General features: G+C 48.4%; 2 protein-coding genes across 3 annotated transcripts in view; both read right to left on the bottom strand.

Annotated features, from left to right (window-relative positions):
• Positions 1-19,535, bottom strand: part of LOC147104924 (serine/threonine-protein phosphatase 4 catalytic subunit-like) — an 847,849-nt gene that overhangs the window by 164,943 nt on the left and 663,371 nt on the right. The gene's annotated exons all lie outside the window — the stretch shown is intronic.
• Positions 1-19,535, bottom strand: part of LOC147104926 (glutathione hydrolase 5 proenzyme-like) — a 141,928-nt gene that overhangs the window by 11,574 nt on the left and 110,819 nt on the right. Inside the window, exons 9-11 of one of the 2 annotated variants that reach the window (XM_085962063.1) lie at positions 14,858-14,958; positions 13,635-13,747; positions 7,030-7,140 (exon numbers count right to left, since the gene is read on the bottom strand). In XM_085962063.1, coding sequence (XP_085818189.1) covers positions 7,030-7,140; positions 13,635-13,747; positions 14,858-14,958 — 325 coding nt within the window. Of the gene's footprint in view, positions 1-7,029; positions 7,141-13,634; positions 13,748-14,857; positions 14,959-16,853; positions 17,620-19,535 lie in introns of those variants that run through there. The other variant, XM_085962064.1, reaches the window with a different exon arrangement.

The following is a 19,535-nucleotide window of genomic DNA, read 5'->3' as shown; positions in this document are numbered from 1 at the left end:
CAGGAGTCGGCCATTCGGCCCCTCGAGCCTGCTCCGCCATTCAATAAGATCATGGCTGATCTTCCATCTCAACTCCCCTTTCCTGCACTATCTCCATATCCCTTGATTCCCTTAATATCCAAAAATCTATCGATTTCTGTCTTGAATATACTCAACGACTGAGCCTCCACAGCCCTCTGGGGTAGAGAATTCCAAAGATTCACCACCCTCTGAGTGAAGAAATTTCTCATCTGAGTCCTAAATGTCCGACCCCTTATTCTGAGACTGTGACCCCTGGTTCTAGACTCCCCAGCCAGGGGAAACATCCTCCCAGCATCTACCCTGTCAAGCCCTGTAAGAATTTTGAATGTTTCAATGAGATCATCTCTCATTCTTCTAAACTCTAGAGAATATAGGCCTAGTCGACTCAATCTCTCCTCATAGGACAATCCCCCCATCCCAGGAACCAGTCTGGTGAACCTTTGTTGCACTCCCTCTATGGCAAGTATATCTTTCCTTAGGTAAGGAGACCAAAACTGTCCACAATACTCCAGGTGTGGTCTCACCAGGGCCGTATATAATTGCAGTAAGACGTCTTTACTCTTAAACTCAAATCCTCTTGTAATAAAGGCCAACATACTATTTGCTTTCCTAATTGCTTGCTGTACCTGCATGTTAACTTTCAGTGATTCGTGTACAAGGACACCCAGGTCCCTCTGAACACCAACATTTCCCAATCTCTCACCATTTAAAAAATACTCTGCTTGTCTATTTTTCCTACCAAAGTGGATAACTTCACATTTCTCCACATCATATTCCATTTGCCATGTTCTTGCCCACTCACTTAGCCTTGTCTATATCCCCTTGAAGCCTCTTTGCATTCTCCTCACAACTTACATTCCCACCCAGCTTTGTATCATCAGCAAACTTGGATATATTACATTTGGGGCTAAAAATTGAGGGTGCTAACTTCGCCGGGGCGCTAATCGTAGCGCCCAAGAAAAATTAGCGTCCCCGCGCCGGAAATTGAGTGGTTGTGCCCCTAGAGGGAAGCGGGACGCTACTGGAAGCGACCCGCATCCCTCTTGGGGCGCTGTGAGTCAATATTGCGGCGTTATGTGCCGCAGCGCCACATGCTGCGGTACGTCGCGCTGTGGTATTGCAGGCCTTCCTCCCCTTCTTAAAGGGGAGGGGCCTTGTGCAGCGTGACCTGGGGCCCAGCTGGGCCCCCGAGGATCAGGAGTGCAGGCAAAAGAGCCCGGCACTCAAGAGAAGTGCCGGGCTCTTGGAGCGCAGCCAGCACTCCGGGGGGGGGGGGGGGGGGGCGTTTCAGGAGGTCTGGGACGGGAACGCAGGGAGGTGCTGGCAGGCGACCAGCAACAAAAATGGCCGCCCCACACCTCGCCTTTAAATTGCACCTCCCTGGCCGCAGGTACGCCCCCCTGACCCCGTTGGACATAGTGTCCGGCGGTAAGTCAGGGGGCGCTCCCGAAGATCATGAGCGGGGTGCTGCGCACACCAATGACGTCATCGCCAGCGCCGCAGCGCCGCAGGGCGCTACCGGTTAGCGCCACCACTAACCTCCCGCTGAATTTTGTGGGAGGCATGGGCAGCGCCGTGCCCGGGTGCTAGTTGGTTTGCGCCCCACTTAGCGCCCACTTAAGGCGCTAACGGGAGGTGCAACCAACTGAATTTTTCCCCCTTGGTCCCCTCATCCAAGTCATTGATGTAGATTGTGAATAGCTGAGGCCCAAGCACTGATCCTTGCGGTACCCCACTCGTTACAGCCTGCCAACCCGAAAATGACCCGTTTATTCCTACTCTCTGTTTTCTGTCCGTTAACCAATCCTCAATCCATGCTAGTATATTGCCCCCAATCCCATGAGCCGTAATTTTGTTTAATAACCTCTTGTGTGGCACCTTATGGGAACCATTATGTTTTTTATGACAACCTGGCAGGTTTCACGGTCACTCTTTCTGGAGCCAGCCCACATATTACCAAATTTATAGAATGCACATCTTGTGCCTTGTGGTGACTCCAGGACACTTCCCGTGTCCAGGACAACCACATGTGCAGGAAGGGTCATCAGCTGCAGGAGCTCAAGCTCCACGTTTCGGAGCTTGAACAGCAGTTGGCATCACTGCGGTGCATCTGTGAGGCTGAGAGTTACGTGGATAGCACGTTTGAGGAGGTGGTCACCCCACAGCACAAGAGTGTACAGGCAGAGAGGGACTGGGTGACCACCAGACAGACAAGGAGGACCAGGGAGGAAGTGCAAGAGTCCCCCGAGTGCATCTCATTCGCCAACCAGTATACTGGTGAGGGCGACGATTCCTCTGGGGAGTACAACCAGAGCCAAGTCTATGGCACCACAGGTGCACCACGGGTGGCTCAGCTGTACAGGGGGGGGGGGGGGGGGAGGAGGGAGATCGGGAAAGCAATAGTGATAGGAGAGTCGATAGTTAAGGGATCAGACAGGCATTTCTGCGGCCGCAGACGTGATTCCAGGATGGTATGTTGCCTGGGTCAAGGATGTCACTGAGTGGCTACGGAACATTCTGAGGGGGTAGGGTGAACAGCCAGAGGTCGTGGTCCATATCGGTACCAATGACATAGGTAGAAAGAGGGATGAGGTCCTGCAGGTAGATTTTAGGGAGCTAGGAAAGAGATTAAAAAGCAGAACCTCAAAGGTAGTGATCTCCGGATTACTCCCAGTGCCACGAGCTAGTGAGTATAGAAATAGGAGGATAGAGCAGATGAATGCGTGGCTGGAGAAATGGTGCAGGAGGAAGGGCTTTAGATTCCAGGGACATTGGGACCGGTTCTGGGGGAGGTGGGACCTGTACAGGCCGGACGGGTTACACCTCAACAGAGCTGGGACCAATGTCCTCGTGGGGAGGGTTTGCTAGTGCTGTTGGGGAGGGTTTAAACTAAGTTGGCAGGGGAATGGGCACCAGGATGTAGCATTAGAAAGGGGAAATAAAGTGCTCAAAGGATTGGGAGAGGCAGATAGCACTAGAGTAAGAAATAGTACAGTATTAGGTGGGGTCAGACTAAGAGAGAATATAAGAAGGTCTAAGATAGGTTTACAGTGCATGTGTGTAAATGCACGAAGTGTAGTAAATAAGGTTGGTGAGCTGCAGGCACAAAGAGACACGTGGGAATATGATGTCATGGCAATAATGGAGACCTGGCTCAAAAAAGGGTAGGATTGGGTACTAAATATTTCTAGATAGAAGGGGCTGGATTTTCTGAATGGGATGTTATTGGAGGCGAGACTCCCACTTGTTGGGTTTCAGTCCCGCCTCCATCAGCTTCTGGCCAACCTGCGGGATTTTCCCCTGATTGACCTTGTTAAGCCCGCCCGGCGGGCTCAGCAGGCCAATTAGGGAGAAGTCAGTGACAGAGCACGTCAACGTATGACGTGTCATCTGTCCAAGACCTTTTGAAAGAAGAAATGCCATCATTTGACAGCTCTGTGAAGCTGTCAAACACTGACATTCTGTGTAGTTTGATGAGTCCTAGTGTTCAGGACTCATCAAACCTTTCCACTTTGTAGAAATCAGCTGGCTGTTGGATCGGAGGATCCAACAGCCAGTCTGTGATCTCTACAATGGAGATGTCGGGGACTCTGGCTCCACAGCGGCTGAAGGCTGTAGGTAGAAACAAAGGTAAGTGAACATTTTCTAACACTTTACACTCACCTCACATACTTACCACTCCACACTTGCACCCATCACTCACCTCTACATCGCACTTTCAGGCCCCTCCGACCCCCGCAGACCTCCTATTCGCCTCCTACACCCCGGCGGGGTTCCCTGAGGTCGGGAAGCTCACACTTCAGGATGAAAAATGGGGATAATCCTATTTCCTGCCTGTTAACTACCTGTTAACAGGCAGTTAATAGGCTTTAATCCCTTCCTGCCTCCAAGGAGATGGGAGCCGGGGCAGGACGGCTTCCTGCCTCCTGGCAAGAGGGCACGGAGGCAGGTTGGGGGCAGGTTTGCCACTCGCCCCCAAATTCTGCAACTTTCCTGGCAGTCCCACCTCCATGGGGCTGAGAAAATCCAGCCCAAGGTGTTCAGGAAAGGAGGGGTGGCAGTATTGATTAAGGAGAATATTACAGTGCTGGAGAGAGAGGATGTCCTGGAGGGGGCAAGGACAGAATCTATATGGCTAGAGTTAAGAAATAACAGAGGTGCCATTACACTACTAGGTGTATTCTGTAGACCACCAACTAGTGGGAAGAATATAGAGGAGTAAATCTGCAGAGAGCTTACAGAGAGGTGCAGGAACTATAGAGCAGTGCTAATGGGGGACTTCAACTATCCTAATATAGACTGGGATAGTAATAGTGTAAAGGGCGAGAGGGGGAAGAATTTCTGAAGTGTGTTCAGGAGAACTTTCTTGATCAGAACGTTTCCAGCCCAACGAGGAAGGAGGCATGGCTGGATCTGGTTCTGGGGAATGAGGTGGGTCAAGTGGAGCAAGTATCAGTAGTAGGAACATTTAGGGAACAGTGATCATAGTGTCATAAGGTTTAGATTAGCTATTGAAAAGAACAGGGAGCAATCTAGAGTAAGAATACTTAATTGGAGGAAAGCCAATTTCAGTGGGTTGAGAATGGATCTGGCCCGGGTAAATTGGAATCAAAGATTAGCAGGCAAAACTGTAATCAAGCAATGGGCTGCCTTTAAAGAGGAGATGGTTCGGGTACAGTCGAGGTACATTCCCACAAGGGGGAAAGGTAGGACAACCAAAGCCAGAGCTCCCTGGATGATGAAAGAGATAGAGAGTAAGATGAAGCAGAAAAAGGGGGCGTATGACAGATGTCAGGTTGAGAATACAAGTGAGAACCAGGCTGAATATAGAAAGTTCAGAGGGGAAGTGAAAAAGGAAATAAGAGGGACAAAGAGAGAGTATGAGAATAGATTGGCAGCTAACATAAAAGGGAATCCAAAAGTCTTCTATAGGCATATAAATAGTAAACGGGTAGTAAGAGGAAGGGTGGGGCTGATTAGAGACCGAACTGGAGGCAGAGGGCCAGGCTGAGGTACTAAATGAGTACTTTGCATCTGTCTTCACCAAGGAAGAAGATGCTGCCAAAGTCATAGTGAAAGAGGAGGTAGTTGAGATACTGGATGGGATAAAAATTGATAAAGAGGAGGTACTAGAAAGGCTGGCTGTACTTAAAAGTAGAAAAGTCACCAGTACCGGATGGGATGCATCCTAGGATGCTGAGGAAAGTAAAGGTGGAAATTGCGGAGGTACTGGCTATAATATTCCAATCCTCCTTAGATACAGGGGTGGTGCCAGAGGGCTGGAGAATTGCAAATGTTACACCATTGTTCAAAAAAGGGTGTTAGGATAAACCCAGCAACTACAGGCCAGTCAGTTTAACCTCGGTAGTGGGAAAGCTTTTAGAAACGATAATCCGAGACAAAATGGATTAATTAAGGAAAGTCAGCACGGATTTGTTAAAGGCAAATTGTGTTTAACTAACTTGATTGAGTTTTTTTTAAAGAGGTAACAGAGAGGGTTGATGAGGATAATGCAGTTGACGTGTGTACATGTATTTCCAAAAGGCGTTCGACAAAGTCCCACACAATAGACTTGCCAGAAAAGTTGAAGCCCATGGAATAAAAGGGACAGTGGAAGCATGGATATGAAATTGGCTAAGTGACAGGAAACAGAGAGTAGTGGTGAACGGTTGTTTTTCAGACTGGAGGAAGGTATACAGTGGTGTTCCCTGGGGTCGGTTCTAGGACCACTGCTTTTCTTGGTATATATTAATGATTTGGACGTGGGTGTACAGGGCACAATTTTAAAACTTGTAGAAGACACAAAACTTGGAAGTATAGTGAACAGTGAGGAGGATAGTGACGGACTTCAAGAGGACATAGACTGGCTGATGGAATGGGCGGGCACGTGGCAGATGAAATTTAACGCAGAAAAGTGCGAAGTGATACATTTTGGTAGGAAGAACAAGGAGAGGCAACATAATCTAAAGGGTACAATTCTAAAGGGGGTGCATGAACAGAGAGACCTGGGGGTATATGTGCACAAATCGCTGAAGGTGGCAGGACAGGTTGAGAAAGCAGTTAAAAAAGCTTACGGGATCCTGGGCTTTATAAATAGAGGTATAGAGTACAAAAGCATGGCAATTATGATGAACCTTTATAAAACACTGGTTTGGCCCCAACTGGAGTATTGTGTCCAATTCTGGGCACCGCACTTTAAGAAGGGTGTGAAGGCCTTAGAGAGAGTGCAGAAAAGATTTACAAGAATTACTCCAGGGATGAGGGACTTCAGTTACGTGGATAGACTGGAGAAGCTGGGGTTGTTCTCCTTAGAGCAGAGAAGGTTGAGAGGAGATTTGACAGCGGTGTTCAAAATCACGAGGGGTCTAGACAGAGTAGATAGAGAGAAACTGTTCCCATTGGCAGAAGGGTCGAGAACCAGAGGACACAGATTTAAGGTGATTGGCAGAAGAAACAAAGGTGACATGAGGGAAAAAATTTTTATGCAGCGAGTGGTTAGGATCTGGAATGGCCTCCTTCTGTGCTGTAACCATTCTGCTTGTTGCAGTAGTCCAGCCCCATATCACTACATCACAGTGCACTAGCACAGACACACGGGTGCACTGCTACCCACTTGTAAAACTGGAGTTCACATGAATTGTACCCAATGGCTCCCAACAAAATATCACATCAATAATGAGCAAAGGATACCCACTGAGAACCCATCCCAGGGAGAAATGAGGAGCTGCCAGAGGGCAGGTAAGGGGTGAATCCAGGACGTAGGGGCAGCTTGGAGAGGGGTCAACTCTCAGTCAGGGGTGGGAGCTGCCTGGAAGGGACAGTGTCTCTCATCCAGGGAGTTGGTCTGGAATGGAAGCACCCTTTCTGGATCATGTTCCTTGATAATACTAAGGGTGAGCAATTCAAAGATCTCTTCAATTAAAAACGCCTTAATTAGGCAATGTCTACAGTAGAAAGTGCCATGAAACTCAGAGAAATAGATTGTACTCTTAAAAGCCTGGAACTTACCACGTCAAATCCTTTTTCAAACTCCACGGAATTGGATGGAGTTATGTGAACCCTTCCCTTCTCAATCGCGTCATTCATGCCGAGTCCAAACCATAACTTGTTCATAATGACCTGCATCCAAGAGGGGGGAGGTCAGCTTCAGTCCAACAAACACTTTATATACAACAGCTTCACAGAGGAGACAGAGGGAAAGACACAATGGGCAGCAACACTGACAGAGGGCACAGGGTGAAGTATTAGCATCTCTACACACAGCTACACAGCAATCATCCTCCAGAATGGGCGAGAGTAAAAATAGATTTAGCAAGTACTCTACACAAATGATGACAATCGTGGCATCTTGGAGTTCCTATGTGAAATAGAAGCTTATTTAGGAATCATGTGCAAAAAAGATTCATGTGAAGAGCAGAGTACACAAAACATTGATGAGGTCACAGTACAGTACTGTGTGCTGTTTTGGATGCCCCATTATAGAAAGGACATTAAAGCCATAGAGAATGTTCAGCGTAGATTGGCTAAGATGGGGAACTTTATATGAGGTGGGACTGGAGATACTGGGGCTATTTCTACTAGAGCAGAGAAGGCTGAGAGGAGGTTTCTAAATTGATGAAGAGTTTCAATAGAGTGAGTAGGGAAAGACAGTAAGTGACAAGGGGGTCATCAATTTAAAATCATCACTTGACAGAGCGGAGAGAGGTTAGGAGACATTTCTTTACACAGAGGGATGTTGGAGAGTGGAACGCTTTGCTACAGGGAGTGCTTGAGGCAGAGACCATTGCACCTTTTAAGGGAAAACTGGATAAATATTTGAAGCAGAGAAAAATATAAAGCTATGTGAAGAGAGCAGGGCAGTGGGTTTCGTTTTGGATTGCTCTTGCAAACAGCCAGCACAGACCTATGGACTGAATGGCCTCCCTCTGTGCTGTAAACTTATATGGTTTAGCAGTATGATCCAGCTGACCAACTAGACCATAGAAAAGTCCTGGACACTGAAATTATGCTGGTGGATACTAGCCATTTATTTTAAGCGGGTTAATGTCTCTTTCACATTTAAAGATTTTTTTACCTATTTGGCATTGATGAGATATTTGAGTTAGTTTATATTTTGATATTTCTATAAAGTTAAATTTGATTTACAAGAGGTTAACGCCGAGAAATAAAAAAAGCTCTCGGGGATGTTATTTAGAACAAACTAGCTGGAATACCAGCCATCTCAGAATTTTATTTCTCGCTTATCAGATTATTTTGAGATAATGTGGATGGCCCACCACCTCCCAGAGATAGTAACACCTAAATATGGTGTCAGCTGTGGCTCAGTGGTAGCAATCTTGCTTCCGGGTCAGAAGGTTGTGGGTTCAAAATCCATGCCAGAGACTTGAGCACAAAATCTAGGCTGACACCCCAAGTGCTGCACTGTCGAAGGTGCCGTCTTTCAATTGAGATGTTAAACCGAGACCTAGTTTGCCCTCTCAGATGGACATAAAGATCCCATGGCACAGCAAGAGCATGAGAGTTCTCCCCGGTGTCCTGACCAATACCTACTCCTCAATCAACATCACTAAAACAGATTATTTGGTCACTATCTCCCCGTGGGATCTTTCTGTGAGCAGATTGGCTGCCCTGTTTCCTGTATTACAACAGTACTTCATTGGCTCTACAAAGTATTTTGGGACATAATGAGGTTGCGAAATGCAAGTTCTTTCTTTAATGTCAGAATAGTTTCCATTCACAAAGCAGGCAATGTAAGTGCCATGGCACCCACACCGAGAGAGCGAGGTTTCATTTTCTTTTACAACAATCAAGTTTTAATTGGAAGCTTGGCAAGCAGATTCTCAACAGAGGATTGTTTGGGGGGCAGACGTTAAGCTTTTCACATTTTTTCTTTCTCTCGAAAAAAAGGCTGCAATGTTTGGTCCAGTTAGAGAGGCCTGTCTTTCTAAATTAGCGCCCACTCAGTCAGCAATAATGACTTGCAACGGTCGCACAATTTATTATTTTTGATATTATAGGAAATAGATAAAACCCTCTGTGAAAACTTCATTGTGTTCTTTTATGCATTTCATGTAAAATAAACCAGTTTGTGTGATTATAGCTGGCCTCAACTCACTATAGTGCTTCTTAATCTACCTACTGGAAGATTGGGGAAACGCAAGTGGTTCCATGTGTGAGATCACAGCATCCAGTGCACACAATGAGGGGTCTTATTGTCCAGGCTCACACAACCGTTTAACTAGAAGATGGTTAGTAAAGGAACACTCCAGATTTTAAGGGAAAGAGAGTCAGCTTACAGGGTTGACCAGTAATGGTGAACCCGAGAGAAACAGGTTATGAAAACCTGAAATCTGTAACAGCCTCCACTAAAACATCAGAGACAGAAATTTCAGACAAATTAACAGCATAGTTTCAGGGGCCAACCATGTCCAAAGTGGCCAGTCTAGGCTGATTTTCTCAGTGGTATGATTGCTACTGGTGGTGTGACAAGGCAGGACTTCCAGCTGCCCATCTGGCCTGATGTTAACCCCCTTGGAGCACAGCAGAGGGGGAAGGGGTGGGGGGGGGGGGGGGGGGAAACAGCGGCGCCGCTGGCCTCAAGCACCATGTAGCAGCATTGAGGGGGCCTGTGTAACAAGAAGCTGGCCCATTTCAGATTTCACAGGCTCTGCAATCAATCCCACCCCTTGGAGAGGGTTTCAGATTTAAAGAATTCTTACACTGTCCTTAGCAATGCGACACGCCCGTGATGCAGAATTTCTCTGCTGGTAATGGTGGATTACATTGTTACTGCCTTACGTGTGGGTAATTGCACCCAGCAGCCGATATTACTTCTGATGGAAGATCATGGAGGTGGTGACAATCGGCACAGTAACAGCACCCCAGTGCTGCCTGAACTTGTGTAGTAAGTTCTTGGAAAGTCCGGGGGGGGGGGGGGGGGGGGGGGGGGGAAATTGGGTCGTGCCCGCTTTGGGGCGATAATTTCGCTAGTGCCCCGAAAAATGTTAGCGCCCTTGTGCCCGAAATTCAATTATTTGCGCCCCAAGCGGGAGGCGGGGCGCTACTGGAAACGCTCCCCCTCCCCCTCGGGGTGCTCCCATTGAATATCAGGGCGCCACGTGCAGCAACGCCATGGCACCGGCACATACTGCCACGGTATTACATTAGAAGGGGAGGGGCCTAGCACAGCGCGCACCCGGGCCCAGCGCAGCGCGCGCCCGGGCCCAGCGCAGCGCGCGCCCGGGCCCAGCGCAGCGCGCGCCCGGCGCACCAGGGCAGCGCGCACACGGGCCCAGCGCAGCGCGCACACGGGCCCAGCGCAGCGCGCACCCGGGCCCTGCTGGACCACCGGGGACCGGGGTGCCGGCAAAAGAGCCAAACACTCAAGAGGAGCGCCGGGCTGACGGATCGCGGCCGGCACCCCGCAGGAGGGAGGCCAGAGGGGTAAGGTACTGGCAGGCAGCCCAATAAAAAATGGCCACCCGGCACCTGCCCTTTAATTATCGCCGCCCTGATCGCAAGAATGGCCCCTGACCCTGTCGGACATAGCGTCTGGCGGTAGGTCAGGGAGCGCGAGCCAAGTTTGTGGCTGGGGTGCTGTGCACGCTGAATTTCACGGGAGGCGTTAGTGGCGCCATGCCCGGGCACGAGTTGCTTTGCGTAAAGCAACCGAATTTTTCCCCCCGGCCTCTTATCTATATACAGGAAACTCTTTGGTATCCAACACTGACGGGACCGGGGTGGTGCCGGTTGTTTAAAAAGTCCGGATGACGGAGAGGGTTATCTACTGAGGCTTTTTTAACAAAGAGTCAGACTCCTGTTATTGAGGTGTTCGGACTTCTGACAGCGCCAAGAAGCCGAGTAGTGGCAGTTTGGAGAACCACCCCCACTGACTAACTCGGCCACCGCGGGAGACTCGGACTCGGACACATTTCCGGTTACTGAGGTGTTGTTTTCGGAGTATGAATTTTGCTGATTAAGAGAGAATTCCGGATATTTAGGTGCCGTTTAAACGAGAGTTTCCTGGTAGCGAAGGTTGATGCCATACTGATGTTGTACCACTAGATGGCACCAATGTTCTATTTTACAATTGGCCCAAAGTGTCAGAGAACATCAAGGGTGAAAAGAGCAGGAGAGTCGATGAGGTAACTCAGCAGGCAGTGGTCAGGGAGTGCCAAACATGAGTTTTAAAAACCTGGCTTGTAGGAGGTTAAAATTAAGGAATGTAAGGAGTTACATCGTTTTGAGGTCCTTCTAAAAAATAAACATGCATTTATATAGCATACGATCGTGTCTCTCAGAAACATCCCAGAACGCGTCACATACAGTGAAGTACTTTGTTGCGTAGGTAAACACGGCAGCCATTTTGCGCACAGCAAGATCTCACCACGAGCAATTAGATGAATCGGCAATCAATCTGGTTTTTTTTGGTTGTGTTAGTCAGGGTCTAACTAACACAATGTTGGCCAAGACATCAGAAGAACCCCTTGCTCTACATATAGCACCATGGGATCATTAATGTCCAACTGCACTACCGGCAGATGGGATGTGTGAAGAGTCGGGCTTATATTATGCACTCAAGCCTGGCAGTGGGAATTAAGGGTAGGTAATAGTCCAATCAGTCTTGATTTCAAGTGAGAATACTGGGAGGAGGAAGATCTTGGAAAATCCTGGATTGCATAATTTTTCTAGAACATGGTTACTGCATGTAGTGGCAGAACACAATCACTAGAGAAAATTGTACACATTTTACTTGAGAGCTCTAGACTCCTGGAAATTGGACATGAATAATTCAGGCCCTTAGCGAAGCAAATTTCTCGACTGTATTTTTATCAAATTGGTTAACGTTTTAGGCTGAAGTTTCAGTCTTTGTTATTTTAATAGTTAAACAAACAGATTAATGACTTTGTTAGAACAATTCCTGGTAGAATTTCTATCCTTTAGTTCCTCAATCCTGGATCTTGCAGCAGCGAAATTACAGAAAAGGGTCACACTTTGGTCTTCACAACCTAGGGGATAGTCTGATGAAGTGGATCACCCGCCCGTTGTACAACTTGCCCAATTTTCATTCTACTGAAATGAATGGATTGAAAATCAAGCGGGCTCTATAAACGACGGGCTGTCTGCTCCACCAGACTACAGCCCAGACTGTGAAGGCAGAAGTCTACAGTATAAGCTTTGCAGTCATTCTTACTTCTTGCAGAGTTGGCAGTACAGCACTATTATCCATAAGTGGCTGGGAATGAAAGCCTATGAAAATTCTTGGTGTGGGGTGATGTGACACGGCACAGCGTGGCGTGGAAGGCTTAGCTTGGCATGGTGTGGCATAGCTTAGCTTGGTGGTGCAGGGCGTGGCGTGGCTTAGCTTGGCATGGCGTGGCTTAGCTTGGCATGGCGTGGCTTAGTTTGGCATGGCGTGGCTTAGTTTGGCATGGCGTGGTGTAGTTTGGCATGGCGTGGCGTAGCTTGGTGGTGCAGGGCGTGGCATGGCATGGAAGGCTTGGCAGCGCGTGGCCCAAAAAGGTTTGAGAACCATTGATGCCCTGAATGCACCCGTGTGATATTCCCGTTTCTCCCATGAGCCACCATTGTAGCCATTGACCATGAACAAGGACGATTATTCTTGGACTGTGGGTGGGTTGGGAGGTTTGAGTTCGGGGTTTGAATCACTTCAGCCCCTTAAAGTTGACAGACAGAGGCCTAGAAATTCAGTAAGGCCCCGCCAGCTGGCTAGCGCCCAAAAGTTAGCGCTGAGCGCGGAGCCAGTTGCGCCCGTCAGATATTCAGTTTTTGCGCCCCAAGTCGGAACCGGGCGCTATTCCAGGGTGTGCCCGCCCCCGCTTGGGGCGCTGAAACTGAATTTCAGCGCTGTAGGTGCCGCTGCGCCACCCCCTGCGGAGCGGCAGGCTGCGGTACTGCAGGCCTCCTCCTTCTCTTAAGGGGGAGGTGCCTGCAACGGGGAGCTCGCCGCTTGATAGTGCCGGCAAATGAGCCCGGCACCACGGAGAAGTGCCGGGCTCGCGGAAAGCAGCCGGCAATGCCGCGGGGGGGGGGGGGGGTGGAGGAGGCCGGGGAAGGAGGTGCGGCCAGGCGGCCGCCGAAAAAGCGGCCGGCCGCACCTCCGCCTTAACTAGCGCCACTAAGGCTGCAGCACGGTCCAGTCTTCACAACGTTGTTTGCGGCCGCTGCGGAAGAGGCGGCTGCAACTAAATATGGGGGTCGGGCCGGTAGCGGGGCGGAACCGGGGCACTGCGCACACCGATGACGTCATCGGTACCGGCGCAGCGCTACCGGCTACCGCCGCCACTACCGCAGCGCTGAATATCAGCGCAAACTCCTCTACTGGCGCAGAAGCCCTCTTTGGGCGGTAACTGGTCGCACACGCAACTGAATTTCTAGCCCAGAGACTTTGAGCCATCAGTCTGATCTAGCTGGCCAATGGCAGAGCTGTACAATTCCTGTCATGTAGCTCTAGACTGTCTGAGACAGCAGGGCATTACCAGAATCCAAGAGTGATCCTACTCTGCACCGTGGGATGGTTACTGTTGACCTTTGTTCATACACGTGCCGTAAAACTTTGCTACAAGCTGAAATCAGCCACACTGTGCGCTTACCTGTGCCGTGGCGGCGACGATCTTATACCCGCCGGCACCTCCCACCACCATTATAGATTTTTTGTCCTGTGATATTAATATGCATGGAGACATGGAGGAAGGTGGCTGCTGTCCTGTAACCGAGAGCAACAAAATCATATAACACACGGTGAAAATATTAAGAGCTGCAAAAATAAATACGGCTGGCCAAGGAGCTTTCTGGTCCTGGCTGCTGTTCCCAGTATGTTTGGCCCAGCGGGGAAGTCAGCACTGGTCCCTTGCTCAGGCCTCAGGTTAAAATAGCAGATCGGGCCCCACCCCAATGACATCATCAAAGCCTAATCTGCATATTTAAAGAGGACCCCTGCTGGGCACCGGCAGTGTCCTTGCGGCCTGCAATTTCAAATTCTTCCAGGTAAGGGAGGAAGAGGAATAGCTAAGTTCCCCCCACCGCCCCCCGCAACCTCTTCATTTTAACTGCCCCCAGCCACGGTGGGGGGGGGGGGGGGAAGGAGGTTGGAATTCCCCGAGTGTCAACAGGCTCTTTGATCATGGTGGGCATCACAGCAGGGTCTGAACCCCTCCTTTCCCGATGTCCACGCATGCACAGTCCAGAAGGTGTCAGTGGATGGTCATTAGGAGCAAGAACGCTGGCCAATCGAAGCATCCCTAACACCATTCAGCTAACTGAGTCCAGAACGAAGATCGAACTTGCAAATTTCACAATCTTTTCCAGGGCATGCACTTATCACTGGGGCTGTACCTAAAGCACAACTCTTAAACTCAAAAAGGAAATTTAATTTTAGTAATGGTTGTATTAGTAATGTCAGATATCTAGCACAAATTAAGAAAATTATTCTTGTGCCTCTAGTGCAATGCAAAACTGTTGATCTCTGACACTTTCTGGTGACCTCTATAATAGACTGAAATCTATTGTCCACTGTCACAGACACAACAAGCCTGCGTACCCAGACTTAATGGGGGAGGCCTCTCCTCGGCCCTTTCATCTGTACTTATTGATGCGCTATCAATTACTCATAAAAGACTGAGAGTTAAGAGAGTAACTAAAGGCTTTTATTAGCAAAGAACAGAGCATGCCTCTCGTGGTTGACTGGGTTCCAAGAAGGCAGGAGGCTGCAGGTCAATCACCTTTATACCTGGGCCTGTGTGGGTGGAGCCAGCCGAGACATGCATAGGTACAACAGTGTGTAACAACAACAACAACAGTGGTTTACCACACTTACCTGCTTTGACATTTGGAAAAGTACCATCTGGTCTGCAGAAGTCTGTTAGCTGATTATTCAAGATGATTCCTGTCCTTGGAGAGAAGATCATGGAACCAAATCTAAAAAAACAAAAATGAAGCTTATTTCAAAACTTATCAAATTCAATTTAGAAAAAGGTGTTCCAATCTCATCCCAAAACATGCCATCCCAGCATCATTTACGTCTCACCTCATTCTAATTTTCATCCTCTATCATATCCCTATTTCCCATCATATTCCCAATTTCCATCCCAACTCTTATCCCTAGTCACATTCCAATTCCAATTCTCACTCTAATTCCCACCCAGTTTTCCTCTGAATTACCATCCCAATTGCATTTAATTTCCATCCCAATTCAAATTTAAATTCCCCTTCCCATTCCAATTTCTGTCCTAATTCCAATCATGATTCCATTCAGATTTCCATCCCAATTTCCCATTTCAAATCCTATTCCACCTTCTGTTGCAATTCCCAGTCTATTCCCATTCTAATTCCTGAGATCTCCTTTTAATTCACATTCCAAATAATTTTCCACTCTCATCTCATTCCCATTCCATATCAAAATTCCCATTGCACCCCTCAATTAATTACAATCTAATGTGCTATCCAAATTTCAATTGTAGTTATCATCCCAAATCATATCCCAATCCTCATTCCATTCCTATCCCAATTCCCATCTTAATGCACATACTAATTTCTTATCCCCACTAATATTCAAGCCCCGTCACAATTTTTATTCCAATTCCTGTCTGAATTGAAGGTCCAGTTCCCATACAAAAACCTCCCAATTCCCATCCCAATGTCCTCCTTACCCCAGACTAATTTGGCAAACATTCACTCATTAAATTCAGCATCTCTATTTCATATGGTAAAGAGAAATTTAAGTGAAAGTATTTTATTTATAAAATTGTTATGGTGTCTCCATTAATGCTGTGTTTCAACCCGATTTAGTTGCAAAGCATTTAATGTCCACCTCTGTTGATTTTTGACATCATAAACATCCTTAATCATTCACTCCCTCCACCACCGGCACACCGTGGCTGCAGTGTGTACCATCTACAAGATGCACTGCAGCAACTCGCCAAGGCTTCTTTGGCAGCACCTCCCAAACCCGCGACCTCTTCCACCTAGAAGGACAAGGGCAGCAGGCGCATGGGAACACCACCACCTCCAAGTTCCCCTCCAAGTCACACACCATCCTGACTTGGAAGTATATCGCCGATCCTTCATCGTCGCTGGGTCAAAATCCTGGAACTCCCTCCCTAACAGCACTGTGGGAGTACCTTCACCACACGGACTGCAGCGGTTCGAGAAGGCGGCTCACCACCACCTTCTCAAGGGCAACTAGGGATGGGCAATCCCTAATTGCGCAAAAAGGTGATGGTGCCAGCGACACCCACATCCCGAGAATTAATTGACACCAAATGCAATCCCATTGACGCCCAATGCCGCCCCATTAATGCCTAATGACTGCCTGATGCAACTATCCTGTACATGGGCAAATGGCACACCCACTTGAAACAGGCTGCTTAAATATGCAAATTGGAGCCTATGCTCTTTGTAGGATCCCGATTGCAGTTTTCAGATACGAATGGGTGGAGCATGCGCAGTGCACCACTTGCCCACTTACACCAGGCACTGAGTGACTTAACTAGTGGTCTTTAAAGCGACTTCGCATGGCCGCTCAACAAAAACAGCCCAGAAAGCTTTTCATGTTTTATCTGATGGACCCAGAAATGCTCTGGCCTGCTCCTGACTCGTTCAACTCCAACGCCCCCCCCACCACCCTCCGGCATGACTTGCCAGCCGGCTCAACGTGGAAGCTGGTTGGTTTCCCGCCATCCCACAACCGGCACGCTGGAGCACATCGCCCACTTGGCCCCCACAGCTTGCCGGCGGTATGTCAATAAGCCCAGGGCCTCAAAATGGCAGCCATGGCCAGGCGGGCTGTGTTGTATCTGTGTGTTAATGGAGACACGGAATGCAGGAGTTGGTTTCACAGGTGTTTACTGAACAAAGTCTGGAGGTGAACTAACAGATACAAGACACTATACAGGCTTATATAGCCCAAGTGGCATTACAGTACACAGGGGGCTCTTAAAGGCACATACACCACAATTCCTCCCCTTTTAGACAACCAGTACATAACATTTTAAGTAATCATTAATGAACATGTTACAAGAACAATAATCTACACATTTGCTGCAGTTAATCAATTATAAGTCAGTCTCTCTGGAGGCTTCCTGACTCGGTCTGGATAACGCCTCGGTGGTGTAGTAGTTTTTGGTGGTGTAGTAGGTTCTTTTGGCAAGGTCGATTCGGCTTGAATGCCAGTGTCGGGTTCATCTGGTTCCAGTATCACCGGATCGGAGGTAGATACGATGGGCATCTCTACTTCATCATTAGGCGTATAGAGTTGTGGTGTAGGTTGTCCCTTTTCGGATGACTATGATCTGGTCAGCATGGTGCCTTATTATGCTTTCTCCAATGTCCACAGTATACATCAGCGGTCCTAGTCGTGTGCAAATAGTTCCAGGCTGCCATTTCTCAGTACGGTAGTCCCGGGCCAAAACTTGTTGACCTATCTGGAAGGTTCTAGTTGGCCTTTCATTCATGCCTTGAAATTGCCGGTTCTCCACGTCCCTTCTGATGTTTGGCTTGATCAAATCCAGACGGCACCTTAGGCTTCTATTGAAGAACATCATGGCGGGAGTTTGGTTTGTAACCACATGTGTTGCATTCCTGTATGCAAACAAGAAGTTATCTACCTTATGCTGTAGATTTATGTCTTCATTACCCATGGCCTTTATGGCCTTCACAGAATCACAACAGTACAGATAGAGGCCATTTCGGCCCATCGAGCCTGCACCGACACATATCCCACCCGATCCCCGTAACCCCTACACCAACACATATCCCACCCTATCCCCCTAACACTAAGGGTCAATTTTTTTTTATCATAGCCAATCAACCTAACCCGCACATCTTTGGACTGTGGGAGGAAACCGGAGCACCCGGAGAAAACCCACGCAAACACGGGGAGAATGTGCAAACTCCACACAGACAGTCACCCGAGGCCGGATTCGAACCCGGGTCCCTGGCGCTGTGAGGCAACAGCGCTAACCACTATGCCACCGTGCTGGACAAACCTTTCAGCCAATCCATTGGTGGTGGGATGGTATGGGGCGGACGTGTAGTGCTTAACCCCATTGTTTTTTTAAGAACTTCCTGAATTCTTCGGACACAAATTGCGGTCCATTATCAGAACAGATCTGTTCAGGCAGCCCCTTCCTGGCAAATATGGTCCTTAATACTGTGATGGTTTTTTCCGTGGTGGTGGAGGACATCTTTATTACCTCCGTCCACTTGGAGTGTGCATCAACCGCGATTAAGAACACTGAGTCCATAAATGGACCAGCAAATTCGATGTGTACCCTTTGCCATGGAGATGAGGGCCACTCCCATGGATGTAGAGGGGCTTGTGGTGGGGCGTTTTGGACCTTCTGGCATCCTAGGTAGCTCTTGGTCATTTCTTCGATGTCTCCATCGATACCTGGCCACCACACAAACGCTCTGGCTAGGTTCTTCATTTTCACTCCACCCAGATGCCCCTCGTGAAGCTCCTTTAGCACTTTATCCTGGAGTTTGGGTGGAATCACCACTCTGGATCCACGCATCAAGGTTCCTCGGCACACTGACAGCTGTTCTCTTCTTTGCGAGAATGCTGGCAACAGTGGTTCGCCATGTGCTGGCCATCCCTTCACCGTTAAATCGTAGACTCGAGAGAGAGTCGGGTCATTTCTCGTTTCCCTTTCGATGGCAGAATTTGTTACTGGTAGACATTCCACTATGGTTGAGTGGAACATCTCCACTGGGTCCACTGTAGGTGCCTCTTCTACCGTTGGCAACGGTAGGCGCGATAAACCGTCAGCATTCCCATGCTGTTTTGATCTTTTGTATTCTATGTCATATTGGTGTGCCCCTAGGAAAAGGGACCACCTCTGTAGCCTTTGCGCTGTCATAATGGGAACACCCTTTTTAGGGTTGAATATGGAGACGAGGGGTTGATGGTCAGTCAACAAGGTAAATTTTTGTCCGTGTAGGTAATGGTTGAATTTCTTCACTCCCCATACCAGGCTGAGTGCTTCCCTGTCGATCTGGGCATAGTTACGCTCAGCTGAGTTCAATGAGCGTGACGCAAAAGCTATCGGCCGTTCCGAGCCATATGGGAATTTATGCGATAATACCGCTCCTACGCCGTAAGGGGATGCATCACATGCCAGTCTGATTGGCAGTGATGGGTTGTAATGAACCAAAACTTCTTTGGACGTGATCAAGCCTTTGCATTTATGGAAGGCACGTTTACAGTCTTCGCTCCATTTCCAAATTACTCCCGTTTGTAGCAGTTCGTTAAGAGGGTGCAGAACAGTTGACAAGTTCGGTAAAAATTTATGATAGTAGTTTATCAATCCCAGGAACGACCTTAATTGTGAGACATTTTCAGGTGCTGGGGCTTTTATGACCGCTTCAATTTTTTCAGGTGACTTATGCAACCCTTCCTCGTTAATTAGGTGGCCACAATATGATATTTGTTTCTGGAAAAATTCGCACTTGGGACGATTTGCTCGTAGGCCCCGTTCTCTCAGCCTAGTGAGCAC

The sequence above is a fragment of the Somniosus microcephalus genome, chromosome 19, assembly GCF_052327205.1.
Source record: "Somniosus microcephalus isolate GS21.2 chromosome 19, FLI_Smic_1.0, whole genome shotgun sequence".
NCBI lineage: Eukaryota > Metazoa > Chordata > Chondrichthyes > Squaliformes > Somniosidae > Somniosus > Somniosus microcephalus.
This window is presented reverse-complemented; position numbering and strand designations above follow the sequence as displayed.